Below are 16,069 nucleotides of genomic sequence, written 5' to 3' on the forward strand. Positions count from 1 at the left end.
CATAAGCAATATAGATATTTTTCTTTTAGATACTTATTTGATAACTTTACTACATCTATAAAAATATTAATAACAGATGAACACAACCACATAAATATTAGTAACTACAGTTCTGCGAAGCCTGTCTTTCTGAACATTTGGAGGAGATTGAGAGGCATGTTTTTTTTTTTTTTCTTATTTGTCGGGTTGGATGCTTTTGTTTGAATTAAGATGGGGATTTTTTTTTTTAATGGGCTGTTTTGTTTTTGGGAGGGATTGGCCAATGGCCTGCCATTGCTGTATTGGACTGTATAGTTTTAGAGATCTGTCAGAGTACATGGAGCTGGAGGATAGGTGTGTCTTTTGTCTTTTTAATTTGTTTAACTTGAAATAAGTAAATAATATCTAGAGAAAAATCACACTGCAGTACATATAATTGTAGCTCACTACAGTTGTTGGAACTTGAAAGAGAGAGTATGATAAAGCAGGGTGAAAATAAGAGAGAGCTGGTATAAAATAAATATAATGTAATGAGGCAGACACATAAGGCCTTTTGTCTGGCTGTACCAAAAAAAAGGACAGGAGACACTTGATATGGTGTTAATCAGGCCTCAACGTTGTTATTACATGTCTGGGACTACCTGACAGATAAAAGTGTACAGCGCAGGTAACTCCATTATCATTCAATATCTACATGGGGACTTCTGCCAGCCTGCCTCTTTTTCCATCCAGGTTCCCCAGCCAACCCATGGCTAGGACCTCACCATCTGCCTACCCCCGCCCACGAATGTGGGTTAAGGAGGGCTATAAGGGAAGGGGGTTGACTCCCTGCAATGCCAGTCATAGGAAACCTGAATCCCGCCCCCTCGGTTCTGCTCCTTTAACAAACACCTCCTTTTAAAGTCCTTTACTAAGCCATTTATCTGGTCACTGTTTCTATTCCCTATTGAGTACCTGCACTGGACTGAACTGTAGTTGTAGGATTTATATTGGTTAAGGTACTATGGAAACGCAAAGGAGTTTGTATTAGAGATATTTATCTTGTAGTTTACTATCTATAGGGCACTGTTGCAGGAAGCCATTCAAGTCCATTGCTATATTATTATTGATAGATGAGTATGGTTCATTCTTCTAGTGACTAAGGAACAGTAGCTGCTAATAAATAATAAAAATACTGCTTTTTGCATAATTCCTAGCTTACAGAATGGTTTCCGAATAATAATTTAACTGTAGTTAGAACATGGCAGGATGAAGTTTTTATTTAATAGAGAGTAATTTTACGACTGTGGGAAATTTCTATCTAGATTAACAGTACTTACATTTTTTTTTTAAATGTGTCTTAAGGTTGATAGTTATATTTGTCTGATAAGAACAATAGTGGGAATAAAAGACTATATTTCATATTTAACTTCAGAAAGTTTATTAAATTAATCTTTATTGTTTAACAGAAGGAAAGTATTGGGAAATAAAACTTTAATAGTGCTAGTTACAGATTTTCTATAATGCAAAAATAAAACCAACCAACCAACCTCACCTCAAACCCCCCCCCCACTCAAAAAAACCAACCTCCCCCCAACCTCCCGCCCAGCCTAACTTTTTCTTACATTACTGGGAATGTTATTAAAATGCTCAATATATAAAATATAGAATAAATCACTCTATTTAACTTCTGCCGAGATAGTATTGTCCTTTTCATTCTTAAGCAAATGAAAGGACCAAAGATGCATGTAACATTGGTAGATTGTTCTTTTAGACTCAGTTTCTGTAACTAGATAAGGACATCTGGTTGAAGGAACTGGGCCTAAATTTGACAATGGAAATAATTTTAAATGGTAGAACATGTGGTACTAACTTCTCATGAAGTGTGCAGAAAAAACAAGCTTGCATAAACTATTTCTTTGTTGAAATTAATAGGTTTTACAATAGTTAATAGTAAATACTTAGTAATGCAGTAACCAATGTGTATGATTTCTAGCATATCTTAAAAGTATTTGCATATCCTCTGTATTATGGGTTATTGAACTGTTTGTAGTGAGAGTCAGAATTTGGTCTGTGTTATAGGTCACCTAAGTTACCTGATATGGCTTCTGTTCTCTGAATTGATTATTTAACCTTTATGAAAAGAGCCATGGTGCCTGAAAAAAAAACCACTCAGATACTGAATCACACAAGAGGAGGTTGGGAGTACTTCAGGGAGATAGATAAATGAGATAAGTAGACCTAGACAATCTTTTGCTGTTCCCTAGAAGGGCTAAGGAGACTTGGCCTGCAATGTCTTGAGTATTCTGAGAATACCCATTTTTGCAACTCCATCATGTCTAATCCTACTGACGCAGTGGAATGGGTGGCCCAATGTGTGTGGGACACGACTTTCTGTCTGAGACTTACTCCAGGTGATACCTAGATCAGGGGTCGTCAACCTTTCAGAAGTGGTGTACTGAGTCTTCATTTATTCACTCTAATTTAAGGTTTTGCGTGCCAGTAATACATTTTAATGTTTTTAAAAGGTCTCTTTCTATAAGTCTATATAACTAAACTATTGTTGTATGTAAATTAAATAAGGTTTTTAAAATGTTTAAGAAGCTTAATTTAAAATTAAATTAAAATGCAGATCTTATCAGTTTAGTGTGATGGTTGCCCTTGCTTTTCCTTGCTGAGTTTTCCAGTGTCTGGCATGTATTTGGATACTTTAAGCTGCACACAGGCTTCTGAGAGATCAGTTGTTAAGCGGCTCCAAGAGGGACAGAGGACACATTTCATGTGTGAAATTACCTTTTCACACAGGTATGTGGATCAAATGCTGAAAGCATTGCAAACGCAATTTTCTTCAAACAGTTAAATTTCACTGGCAGGGATGTCCAGCAGGTCAGAATGGAGGCCCCATGATCTCTCTTGGTAGCTTCAAGTGTACTCCACAGATCTCCAAACTTCGATGCCCACAATTCTGAGCTTTTCAACTGAATGAGCTGCATTTCGAAAACTTCAACCACCATCCACTGAAATTCAGACAAATCCAAGTCACGTTTGTTGAACTATTCAGGTTTAATTAGAAAAGAAAGCATTGGGCCAAATCGCTGGAAATCTTTAAATGTCAGAAAATTCTGATTCCTGTTCTTGCACGTACATTCTAATCTCAACGTCAAATGCAGTGCGCTGTTCCATGTGGCGTGATAGTGATGTAAGCAGCAAATCAGGACTTAAAAATATCCCAGCACAGTGGCCCTGGAACAATTTTTAAGGTAGGGGTGCTGAGCTGTGCCCCCGCTTTCCCCTGTCTGCACGCCTCACTGCCCCAGGCTGGGGCCAGTGGGCCACAGCTGGGGGCGTCTGCAGAGCCCCAGGCCGGCGGCCAGGACCCCAGGCTGGCCTCAGAGCCCCCGGACCAGTGGCCGGGACCCGGGGCTGGCAGCGGGCTGAGTGGGGCCTGCAGACGGAACCCCGGCTGGCAGGGGGCCGGCGGCCGGTACCCCAGGCTAGCAGTGGAGCCCCCGGGACCGTTGGCCAGGACCTGGGCAGTATGAGTGCCACTGAAAATCAGCTTGCATGCCACCTTTGGCACGTGTGCCATAGGTTGCCTACCCCTGACCTAGATAATGGTAGACTAAGGAAACAACTGGAAGAAGTAGCTAAAACTACATTGCCACCCCAGACTCAGCAGGAGCAGCTGTGATTTGTAATGTAGGTGCTTCGTTCTTTTGGATCCGAGGGTGCTGCTGAATGCTCAAGGAACAGCCAGGGCTGAATATTTTTTTTCTGTCTGTTACTGGTAAGTGCAACTCAGAAACTGAAAGTGTAAAATGCAGGGGACCACTTGTTAAGCATATATGCCAGTATAGGGTTGCCAACTTTCTAATTGCACAAAACCAAACATCCCTTCCCCGCCCCTTCCATGAGGCCCCACCCCTTATCTGAAGCCCATCCCCCACTCACTCCAGCCCCCTCCCTCTGTCCCCTGCTCTCCCCCAGCCTCACTCACTTTCACTGGGCTGGGGCAAGGGGCTGGGGTGAGGGAGTGGTGAGAGCTCCAGCTGGGGGTGTGGGCTCTGGGGTGGGGCCAGAAAGAAGGGGTTCAGGGTGTGGGAGGGGTTCTGGGCTGGGGCTGGGGATTGGGGTGTGGGAGGTGGTGAGGGCTCCGGCTGGGAGTGCGGGCTTTGGGGTGGGGCTGGGGATGAGGGGTTTGGGGTGCAGGAGGGGGCTCCGGGCTGTGACCAAAGGGATTGGAGTGTGGGAGCGGACCCAGGGCTGGGGGAGAAGGTTGGGGTGTGGGGTGGGGTGCGGGCTCTAGCTGGGGGTGTGGGTTCTGGGATGGGGCCATGGATGAGGGGTTTCGGGTAGGGGAGGGGGCTCAGGGCTGGGGCAGGGGGTTGGAGTGCGGGAGAGGGGTGTGGGGTGCAGGCTCTGGGAGGGAGTTTGGGTGCGGGAGGGGGTTCTGACCTGGGGCAGAGGGTTGTGGTGCAGGTGGGGGTGTGGGCTCTGGCCGGGTGGCGCTTATCTTAGGCGGCTCCTGGTCGGCGGCACAGTGGGGCTAAGGTAGGCCCCCTGCCTGCCCTGGTTCCGCACTGCTCTTGGAAGCAGCTGGCATATCCGGCCCCTAGGCGGAGGCATGGCCAAGCGGCTCTGCATGGTGTGCGCTGCCAGCGCCTGCAGCCGTCACCCCCGCCGCTCGCATTGGCCGTGGTTCCCGGCCAATGGGAACTGGGGAGCTGGCGCTCGGGGTGGGGCCAGTGCGTGGAGCCTCCCTGCCCCCTGTGCCTAGGGGCTGCTGGGATATGTTGCCACTTCTGGGAGCCGTGTGGAACCAGGGCAGGCAGAGAATCTGCCTTAGTCCCAGCGTCCCGCCAACCGAACTTTTAATGGCCTGGTCAGCGGTGCTGACCAGAGCAACCCCGGTCCCTTTTCGACCTGGCGTTCCGAGCAAAAACCGGACGCCTGGCAACCCTATGCCAGTAGCACATACCACCAGTAACACATGGCCCCAGTGCTACAGGAGCTCCATTGATTGTCTGATGTGGACACTCAGAAACCTCACCACCTTCTGCTCCGAGTGCAAGGTACTTCAACATTGCTTCTCTAACATAAACACATACTAACATACATATTAAAGCACCCTACCAAAACAAAATACTCCACTGCACACACAATTCTAGCCCTGGGGAGAGGATGAGAGAAGAAGCTACATGTTTCAGATATTAGTCCTATCGCTAATGCTCTGCTGGAAGGCACTACGATATTACAGTGATGAGCATAGTATAAGAACCTATATAGAATGCAACTGTGAGCTCCTGGGTGGAACTGAAATTGTTTGTTTTGACCTTTAAACCGCTAGATGGCTTAAGAATGAAGCAGCCTAAGGTGGAAACAGCAGATGTGCTTGAACTGGAGCACCCTCTATTTAAACAGGAGGAATCTTCTATTGGGGTCTGAGGTCCCCTTATTGGAATTTTGCTTCCCTGTCAGCTTGGTTCACTACAGCACAGATTCACTGCAAAGTACATCTTTTTCATGGGGTTAGGTTGATAGGTGAGGATGTTCATTATTGTTTAAATGTGGATGGATACTTGTAATAGTAATTATAAAGCCAGACTACGCAGTTTACCAGGAGCACTCTGATTGCTTATAGTTGTTTCAGTAAATTTCAATAAATATATGTGGGCCATGCAGCATGGAGAGGAACAATTGTTCCTGGACATTGACCCCTCCATCCTTGTGTTAGTATCTGGCAACACCACAGATCTCTTGCTAGATGTTCTGAAGCTGCCACAGGTGTCAAATGGCTGCAGGCAAGGGATCTTTCAGGAGTATCCCATCCCCTGCTCCCTCTACTCTCTCCTTATTGTACTTATGCTCAGTGACAAAATAGCATTCTCTCTCTCTTGTTTCCTACCCGCCTCCTAACATTCTTGCTTCCAAACATACACAATAGTACATATTGGGTACATGAGCAGGAGGGCCAGCACTTCCAGTGCAAGTATGCAAACTCACTTATGAATAGCTGTATTCAGATGAATAATAACTCTTCCCAAATGTTCACATGAACAAAAACATGTGACCTAAATGTTCTTGGACAAGTGAATAAAAGAGGACCTGATTAGGGTTAGATTTAATAGTGAGTTGGATTTCGTGAAGTCATTCACAACTCTCTACTCACAACAACCAGCAGGCTTGAGGAGGAGTAGAGCAGCGTCGACACACCCTCTCAACCTCATTAAAAGTCAATAGCTTCTGGCAGGAGAATGAGAAAAAAGAAAAGAAAATTCTTTTTCCCCTTTCAGCCAGTGAAGGGTGTGGGGCTTCAGATTTATCAGACACAGCTAGCCAGAGGCTGAGCTGTTCCAATAATCTTAGCCTTTGTGCAGGTAGGAATCTCAATAGTTAGGGGGAGCAGGGGCGCTGGACTTCTCATCTGGGCATTTCCCCAGGATTTTACTCTTGGGCTTCCCCATCTGATGTATTTGCCTCTGGTAATTAGGCCTTTAGCTCCTGGTCTAGTAGACATCTGAAAGATTTTTCTATCCCTAGGTTGGAGTATGGGAATGGGACTTGGGAACTTGGATTCTTATCCAAGAACATAAGAACGGCCATACTGGGTTAGACCAAAGGTCCATGTAGCCCAGTTTCCTGTCTTCTGACAGTGGCCAATGCCAGGTGCTCCAGAGGGAATGAACAGAACAGGTAATCATCAAGTGATCCATCCCCTGTCACCCATTCGTAGCTTCTGGCAAACAGAGGCTAGGGACACCATTATTGCCCATCCTGACTAATAGCCATTGATGGACCTATTCTCCATGAATTTATCTAGTTATTTTTTGAACCCTGTTATAGTCTTGGCCTTCACAACATCCTCTGGCAGGAGTTCCACAGGTTGACTGTGTGTTGTGTGAAGAAATACTTCCTTTTGTTTGTTTTAAATCCGCTGCCTATTAATTTCATTTGGTGACCCCTGGTTCTTGTGTTATGAGAAGGAGTAAATAACACTTCCTTATTTACTTTCTCCACACCAGTCATGATTTTATAGACCTCAATCATATCTTTCCTTAGTCATCTCTTTTCTAAGCTGAAAAGTCCCAGTCTTAATCTCTCCATTTATGGAAGCTGTTCCATACGCCTAATAATGTTTGTTGCCCTTTTCTGAACGTTTTCCCGTTCCAATATATCTTTTTTGAGATAGGGTGACCACATCTGCACACAGTATTCAAGATGTGGACGTAACATGGATTTATACAGAGGCAGTATGATATTTTCTGTCTTATTATCTATCCCTTTCTTAATTATGCCCAGCATTCTGTTTGTGTTTTTGACTGCCGCTGCACATTGAGTGGATGTTTTCAGAGAACTAACCACAATGACTCCAAGATCTCTTTCTTGAGTGGTAACAGCTAATTTAGACCCCATCAATTTATATGTATAGTTGGGATTATGTTTTCCAGTGTGCATTACTTTGCATTTATCAACATTGAATTTCATCTGCCATTTTGTTGCCCAGTTGCCCAGTTTTGAGAGATTCTTTTGTAGCTCTTCGCAGTCTGCCTGGGACTTAACTATCTTGGGTAGTTTTGTATTATCTGCAAATTTTGCCACCTCACTGTTTACCCCTTTTTCAAGATCATTTATGAATATTTTGAATAGGACTGGTCCCAATACAGACCCCTGGGGGACACCACTATTTACCTTTCTCCATTCTGAAAACTGACCATTTATTCCTACTCTTTGTTTCTTATCTTTTAACTAGTTACCAGTCCATGAGAGGGTCTTCCCTCTTAGCCATGACAGCTTACTTTGCTTAAGAGCCTTTGGTGAGGGACCTTGTCAAAGGCTTTCTGAAAATCTAAGTCCACTATATGCACTGGATCCCCCTTGTCCACACGCTTGTTGACACCCGCCCCCCAAAGAATTCTAGTAGATTGGTGAGGCATGATTTCCCTTTACAAAAACCATGTTGACTCTTCCTCAAAAAATTATGTTCATCTATATGTCTGACAGTTTTGTTCTTTACTATAGTTTCAACCCGTTTGCCTGGTACTGAAGTCAGGCTTACTGGTCTGTACTTGCCGGGATCACCTGTGGAGTCCTTTTAAAAAATTGGCGTCACATTAGCTATCCTCCAGTCATCTGGTACAGAAGCTAATTTAAATGATAGGTTACAGACTACAGTCAGTAGTTCTGCAATTTCACATTTGAGTTCCATCAGTACTCTTGGGTGAATACTATCTGGTTCTGGCGATTTATTACTATTCTGATGTTGATTTACTCCACGACCTGTGATGAAACATCAGTGTCTCAGTTTCCCCATCTGTAAAATTGTGATAATACTTGCCAGACCTACCTTATAGGGGCATTTTAAGGGTTAATTAATATTTGTGAAACAGTTTGGAATAATGGATATAAGAAACGAAAGAAATATTGCATTTTATTAAAAGGGGCTAAATGCTCCAAAATAAAAGGAGGTATGTGGTCCTGTTTTGACTTTTGCTCAAAGTTAAGTTATGATGCTTGCACTTCATAAGTACATAACAATCAGTTTTCTAATCCATAGCTTAAATGGCATTATATGAGTCTGAAAGGAAAATGGATAAACAAGAATCTCTGAAAATAATGGCCATTTTTGTATTCATGTATAGTGTGTTTACAAATAACCTATGTGTTGTAGGTAGATTTTAGTTATTTCCCCATTTAATCAGTTATCATCTTGCCATCTTACCTGCGGTGGCTGGAAAAAAGGCTCTTTTCACTTGATGCCACAACTGAAATAGAATTTTGAATATTGGAGTTACTCCTTAAAAAAAGGTTGATGTACTCAAAGGTTAAAAAGAATATTTAAATCTGAAAATATCTCAATACATCGTAACCTACTATTGTTACGTAAAAATATACTTGCAGTTCCATAAATATGAAATAAAAGAATATTTTTAATAATCCAGTATCTTCCTCAGTTTTGAGATACATTTTTGCACTTGCCAGAGACCTTGAAGCTATGCTGACCCTCTCTTTAATATTTATGTACTCTGACTGTAATACTCTGTTCCTTTGCCTCTGATTAATGCTGTCTGTCAATTATTTACAGATCCGGTGGTACTGTGGAAGTTCCCGGAGGACTTCGGAGACCAGGTTGGAAACATGAGATTGAACTTTTTTTTAATGTTAGAATAATAATAAAAAAGCTCTCCTACTCAGCTATGGAAAGGCAGATGCTAATGATATCAGTGAGCAAGTCTTCAGCTGATGGATTGGTAATTAGAATGCATTTGTGACAAGAATATGCAATAGTAGTTTTGAAGCATTTTACCCATAGTAGTTCCTTTAATAGATTTCACATTCTTTTTATTATATGAAATATAATGTATTTGAGTTTTTTTTATGCAGTCCTCTTTTTGTGTTGTTTAGGGTTGAAAATAAGGTACATTTCTCAACAAAGCTTTACAGTTAATCTTAATGAGACAAAAATTTGTCTCATAAAAGATATGTAAATAAACAAAAACATTTTGATATCTACTTTTAATATTGGACCCTTCATGAATAATGTTGCCATAGTAGTTTATAGCTCAACATTTTTTATTGCTTTATAAAATTACTATGCATTTTGCTTTGTAAGACAATTGATTTGCACATGCTAGTAATGGACAATGGGGTAAACCTGCTGATTATGCAAATACTGAAGCTCTAGTTTCTTATTATGAATTATTCTCAAAGGTAAACTTAGGTCCACTGTATCTAAAGGGTTATGTCCATACTTGATAGCATTAATAGCAAGTTTATTAATTAGGTACTCTGCTTAGATGGAGATAATATTTTTATTTGTAACCGTTTTTTAGTATTTCGCTATAATTTAGATGTATCTATTCTATTGAGACCATTTTTTATTTGCATAAAACGAGCTTATGTAGACACAATTAATAGAAGAAGTGTTTCTGATGACAGAGAACACCTTTCTTTGATTTCTTTCTTATATCCATATTGAGTCAACCAAGCATTGATAGTGTCACCACAATAGATACTTAGAAATGTCTGCACAGTAGATTTTGATAAATTGGAGAAATGGTCTGAAATTAATAACACGAGATTCTGTAAAGACAGAAGGAAGATGGTTCAGGATTTAAAGGAATAGTTAGCTCACACTTTATATTTGTGTCTTTATCTGGTTGGGAGATTACCACCAGTCAAGGATCTGGAGCTTATAAGTGAGGGATGAATGGAATATAAGCAAAGTACACCATCATACCTTCTTAATTATATATCCTGCAAGTTTTGATAATACCTTTCTTAGGAAAGAATGATTGTCCCTTTTCTGGTTTAAATTCAGAAGTTTTAGGAAGGACTCACTCAAAAGAGGTTGAAATGAAGTATGAGGACAAGTTGGAATTTAATCAGTAGGTTGAGGGTTAGTCAATGAACATTGGATGTTGAAATATGACTAGAAGATGAAGTCTACTGAAGACTGGAGGGAAACATGTAAGGGTGTAATGGATGTGGCCAACTGAATTTCAAAGGCATCTATCTGGAACCTGCCTTTGTGCGCTGCACAATCTGCATTCATACCTGTCCCACAATTTGGGGAAACTAATATTCTAGTATTATATCAGCTTTCATGGAAAAATGTAAATTTCAAATCCCCTTTTATGCAGAAGTTGCCTTGAAAATGTAAATTGATCAATAGGTTTTGAAAACAACAAGCCACTGGGATTTGCTTCTGCATGAAGGGTTTGATCCAACCAACCCATTGCAGTTAGTGAGAGCTTTCAGTTGACCTCAGTAGGCTTTGGATGAAGCCCCAGAAGAGGAGACTTGGAGGATCTAAATATCGTCCACTTGCACATTTCTATTTAGATCTAGTCAGAGTATTTGTAATGAAATAAAATGAAATATAAATTAAAGTTTTGTGTGTGTGTGTGTGTGTTGGAGGGGGGGATTCACAAAAAAATTCATGCATGTTTTTCTACCCATTTTCTAATCAGCTCTGCTTTAAAAGTAAAATGTTATTCAGTTTTGAATGTATGCTAAGAAATCATCTTTCCTAAAATCCCTAGGCACTTGTGATAATAGTGAATTGGTTGCAGTTACAGAGAGTACAAAGAATTGCTTTCCTCCCATGTTGAATGCCTTGACAGCTTATTGCCTTCTCTTGCCTTTCGTGGTACAGCAAAAACTTTCTCCTGCCTATCTCACTTGCTCTGATTTTCTCGTCCTTCCTCTCTTCTTATGCTCTTCCTAATCTTTATTGCTTCCTTACATCTTTTTCATCCTCTTGGTTTCACATTTTCTTTTCTACTAGCCCTATGAACAGTTTCCTATCTCCTGTTTCCCAAGAGACGTTTGCTCTTTCATATCTGGCCACTTCTGCAAATTCTTCCTGCACAGATCTTCTCACCAAAGTTGTCTCCAGGTCACTTTGCTCCAGAACTATTTGGTTTTGGTTTGATTAAAAGGTCATTTCTTTGAGGCAGGAATTTTGTCATCTTATTTATTTTGTAAAGCATTCTGCACATTTAGGGCGCCATGGAAATAATAGGCACACAATCTGAAAAAAATTCTGTCAGAGTAAACTGGTTAATTATAGTCACAGTTCGCATACATGGGAGGAAGATGGTCCAATCGTTAGGGTGCCAGCCCAGGACTCGCTCTGCCACAGACTTCCTGCGTGACTGGGAACAAATCAGTTTCTCTGTGCTAATTGTTTAAATGCCTGCAAAGCTATTTATCTGGCAGACCAGGCAAAAACAAAACAACACAACCCCTCCCCCATTGAAATGTGGAAAAATGGTTTTACTGATACTTTGACAATATGGATCTCAACACAGAATCATAGAAATGAAGAGCTGGAAGGGACTGCCAGAGGTCATTTAGCCCAGCCCTCTGCTCAGTGGTGGGACCAAATACACCTACCCTATTCCAGCACTTAACTCTTTTCATTAGATGCTCTTCAGTTTGCCCATATCTTTCTTAAAGTATGGTTCCCAAAACTGGACCCAGTACTCCAGCTGAGGCCTCACCATTAGGGCAGGACAGTTACTTCCCGGGTCTTACATACAACACTCCTGTTAATACATCCCAGAATGATATTAGCCTTTTTAGCAACTGCATCACATTGTTGGCTCATATTCAATTTGTTATCCACTGTAATCCCCAGATCCTTTTCAGCAGTGCTACGGCCTAGCTGGTTATTCTCCATTTTGTAGTTGTGCATTTAATTTTTTCTTTCTAAGTGTAATATTTTGCACGTGTCTCTACTGCTATTTCATCTTGTCAATTTCAGACCAATTCTCCAATTTTTCCAGGTCCTTTTGAATTCTAATCCTGTCCTCCAAAGTGCTTGCAACAACCTCCCAGCTTGGTGTCATCTGCAAATTTTATAGGCATACTGTCCACCACATTATCCAAGCTAATGAAAATATAGTACTGGACCCTGACAGATCCTTTTGTGGCACCACTTGATATGTCCTTCCAGTGTGACAGTGAACCACTGATAACTATTTTTTGTGTGTGTTTTTTCAAGCAGTTTGTGCATCCATTTTATAGTAGTTTCCTCTAGACCACATTTCCCTATTTTGCTTATGAGAATGTCAAAAGCATTAATAAAATCTACATAAATCACTTCTGCTTCCTCATGTCTACTAGACCAGTAACCCTGTCAGAGAAGGAAATTTGGTTAGTTTGGCATGATTTTCACCTAGAGATTGGCTGTTTACCATCCAGTGAAGCTGAGCCACAAGCAAGTTGTACAGAGTGCAGTGCAATAGAAGACCTTTGTATGAAGAAACTAATCATATCATTGAGATGTCAGACAACTGTACAACTTACCATTATGCTGGAATTTCTGCTATGGAAAAATAGTTTGACAGAGTTGGAGAAATTCTATTATAAGATACCTGGAAAAGTAGGGCATTGAAAAGACCTTCATTAAAACAATGGTACATCAGCACCAATTGTATATTATTCTTCCATGCACACAGTAACAAACATGGTCACAAAACACAGTAAAGGAATTTTTCAGAACCCTGGAATGAGATGACAAAAGTCTCAACATCAGTATAGAAAGATGAAATCATTTAAACTAGCAAGCAAATAGAAGTCACAAATGCTTAAGCTGGGACGCTCTAGTAGGCAATAAAGAAATGGCAATTAAAAAGTTCATTGATTAATCTAATACTGAAGTTAAACTAGAAAGATCATGACCAGTTCACTGACTGAAGTAGAAGTAAGGTAGCATCAAACGAGGAAACAATTGTCTTTATGTTTTGGGAACTGTAGATAGAAAATGTATTGTGGGATGAAAATACAAAATTCAGTTAAGTTTATTCGTTTAGGAAGAATACTCTGCTACCCCTTCTGCCATAGTATTTCCATATTTGTTTGGTGAGGGAGGTTTGGTGAAAGATGTCACCAGTTTCAGAAGTACAATGATGTTTGCAAACAAATTATTTTTGCCCACTACAACCTTTCACCCATTAATAACTTTGTTCATTTAGTTATCTCTTGAGAGAAAATCAAACTTCTTTCAATAGAATTTCCAGTATTGAAAGTATTTCTCTTGTATTTTGCACCGCGACCCCCTTCTGACAACAAAAATTACTATATGACTCCAGGAGGGGGGGCCCAAAGTCTGAGCCTGCCCGAGCCCCGCTGTCTCAGGTGGGAAGGCCAAAGCTCAACGGCTTCAGCCCAAGGTGGGGGGCCTGTAATCTGAGCCCCGACACCCAGGGCTGAAGCTATTGGGCTTGGGCTCAGGCTTCGGTCCTGGGACCCTGCAAATCTAATGCCAGCCCTGACAACACCATTAAAATGGGGTTGCGACCCACTTTGAGGTCCTGACCCACAGTTTGAGAACCACTGCTCTAAAACATAGAAAAAAAAAATCAATGACATCACATTGTGTTTTACAATCTTTTGAAGCAAGACAAAAGGCCAGATCTTCAGCTGATGTAAATCACTGATCTACGCTAGTTGAGGATCTTGCACAGTATCTTTATTTTGTTAACCTTTAAACTTAAGACTTCTTATGCTGTCATCACTACCTGTGTACACGCTGTGCACCCATGCAAGGGTCAGGTTAGGCAGAATCTGGTCTTCAGGACCTGTATTGTACTTTTAGGTAGAATAGCCTCTAATGGCTAATTAGTCTGCTTGTTGTAGAAACACTCTCTTTGGATGGTTAAACTGAGCACAAATAGATCTCCAGTTTGCCTGGTTACCTCAGCAAACTCAGATCTGTGTGAATGGCAGCTGGCGGGCGGGTAATCGTAAATTTTAGATGGATAATATATTTTGTACATCTATGCATGCACACCTCATTCTGCAGTCCGATTACATTCAAAACTCCCATTGAATTCAGTGGCAGTTATGTGACAAGAGACTGAATATTTGGGTCTGTGTTTTAGCCATTAGAATCCATACTTCTTCTTCAAGTGCTGTCCATGTGGGTGCTCCACTCCAGGTGACAGTGCATCCTGGCGATGTTGATCGGAGATCTTTGGTAGCAGTGCCTGGTCGGGACGCACGCGCTCAGCTGTTGTCTCGTGGTGTTGTTAGGGTTTGTCTGTTCGCACGCGTCCCGTACCCCCTCAGTTACTTCTCAACCATCCTGGGCTGAAGACGGGACTTGGGGCAGTGCTGAACCTCTTCCCCTGGTCACTTGAAGGAAACAAGTAGAAATAGTTAGCTAGAAATATCCCAGTTCTTTCCCTTCCTTTAGAATAGTCATTCATTATTCGTTAGTTTAAAAAACAAAACAAAAACAAAAACAAACTTTTTTTCTCTCAAGTTTGTCTCCTGCGGAGACTTTCCCCCCTGGATTCAAAAAATGTGGCTCCTGCAATGAGTCTATGCCGCAGTCTGATGGACACTCACTGTGTGTGAAGTGTCTAGGTGAGACACACATTCCCGCAAAGTGTGTTCATTGTAATAGCCTGAAATCCAGGGCTTGCCGCGACAGAAACCTGCAGCTGAAAATGCTCCTTATGAAGAAATCCCTGCAACCACCAGCGGAGACGGGCACAAGTAAACCCTCTCCCTCACGCTCCTCTACCAGGTTGGAACCGATCAGGAGCATGGCTTCACCATGTCCTGCGAAGAGGCAGGAAGCCCCAGTCTCTCCACACAGGGACCTAAATAAACAAAAAAGGTCTCCGGCGAAGTCACTTTCTCCTGTGCTGACGGGACCAAAGACCGGTACAGATGACTGCCCCAGCACCTCAGGCACGGCGCACACAGGGTGCAGAAACAAGGACTTGACCCCCCACAGCGGGCAGCTTTCCTCGGCACTGAAGCTACTGGCACCGCGGACAGACTTGGTACCGGCTGCGCAGTCCACCCCGGTGCTGACAAGACCGTCGACACTGAGACCGACAATAACCCCCGCTGCAGATGTGCCACCACCGGAGGGCACCTATATGTGGCCGCCAGCGCCCTCCAAGGCTAAACAGAAATCTCTGCGGACATCAGCTCACTCTCTGAGACCCGTGGCACCGTAGCCCACGGAGCAGCAACAATTCTTAAACCATGCTGACATCTCCGTGGCCCCAGAGCCTGACTCTCCTCTCCTCAGCACTGAGTGCGCACTCTTTGATCAGCCACTTTCACCACCTGACCTGACCACACTCACTGACAGTGAGAATGACATACCACAGCAGGCAGAGTTTTCCCCACCTGACTCTCCTCCACCACCGGAGCCACACCTATTTCATGGCACGGTACCTCACAAGAACCAGCCTCAATTTCCCTGTTTTGTCCCCACATGGGTGGGGCCCCACATTCATACTCTATGCAATGGCCACAGTGGTATCCATTGTCTGTCTATGATGCCAATCATTCTCGCGGACCCTCCATGAGACCGTGGACCTGGTCTGCACCTGTCTACACCTCCATCTAGCTCCATCTACATCCAGAGCTCCTGAGGCCCCTCTCGAAGAAGTGGGCTACAAACCTTTCCCTGAATCATCCGATCATAATTCTCTGTCAGCTGCAGATGAAGCTCTCATGCCACCACCACCACAGAACGTGGATGATTTTAAGCAGTTCCAGGAACTTTTTAACAGGGTGGCACTCAGCCAGGACATTCCATTAGAGGAAGTGCAGGAGACACAACACAGACTCCTGAAAA

At 42.5% G+C, this 16,069-nt stretch overlaps 1 protein-coding gene across 1 annotated transcript in view; it reads left to right on the plus strand.

Moving 5' to 3' along the window:
- Positions 1–16,069, plus strand: part of DENND1B (DENN domain containing 1B) — a 276,366-nt gene that overhangs the window by 71,624 nt on the left and 188,673 nt on the right. Inside the window, exon 3 of the mRNA XM_065409672.1 lies at positions 9,041–9,084. Coding sequence (XP_065265744.1) covers positions 9,041–9,084 — 44 coding nt within the window. The remainder of the gene's footprint in view (positions 1–9,040; positions 9,085–16,069) is intronic.

This window comes from Emys orbicularis, chromosome 8 (genome assembly GCF_028017835.1).
Source record: "Emys orbicularis isolate rEmyOrb1 chromosome 8, rEmyOrb1.hap1, whole genome shotgun sequence".
Taxonomy (NCBI): Eukaryota; Metazoa; Chordata; order Testudines; family Emydidae; genus Emys; species Emys orbicularis.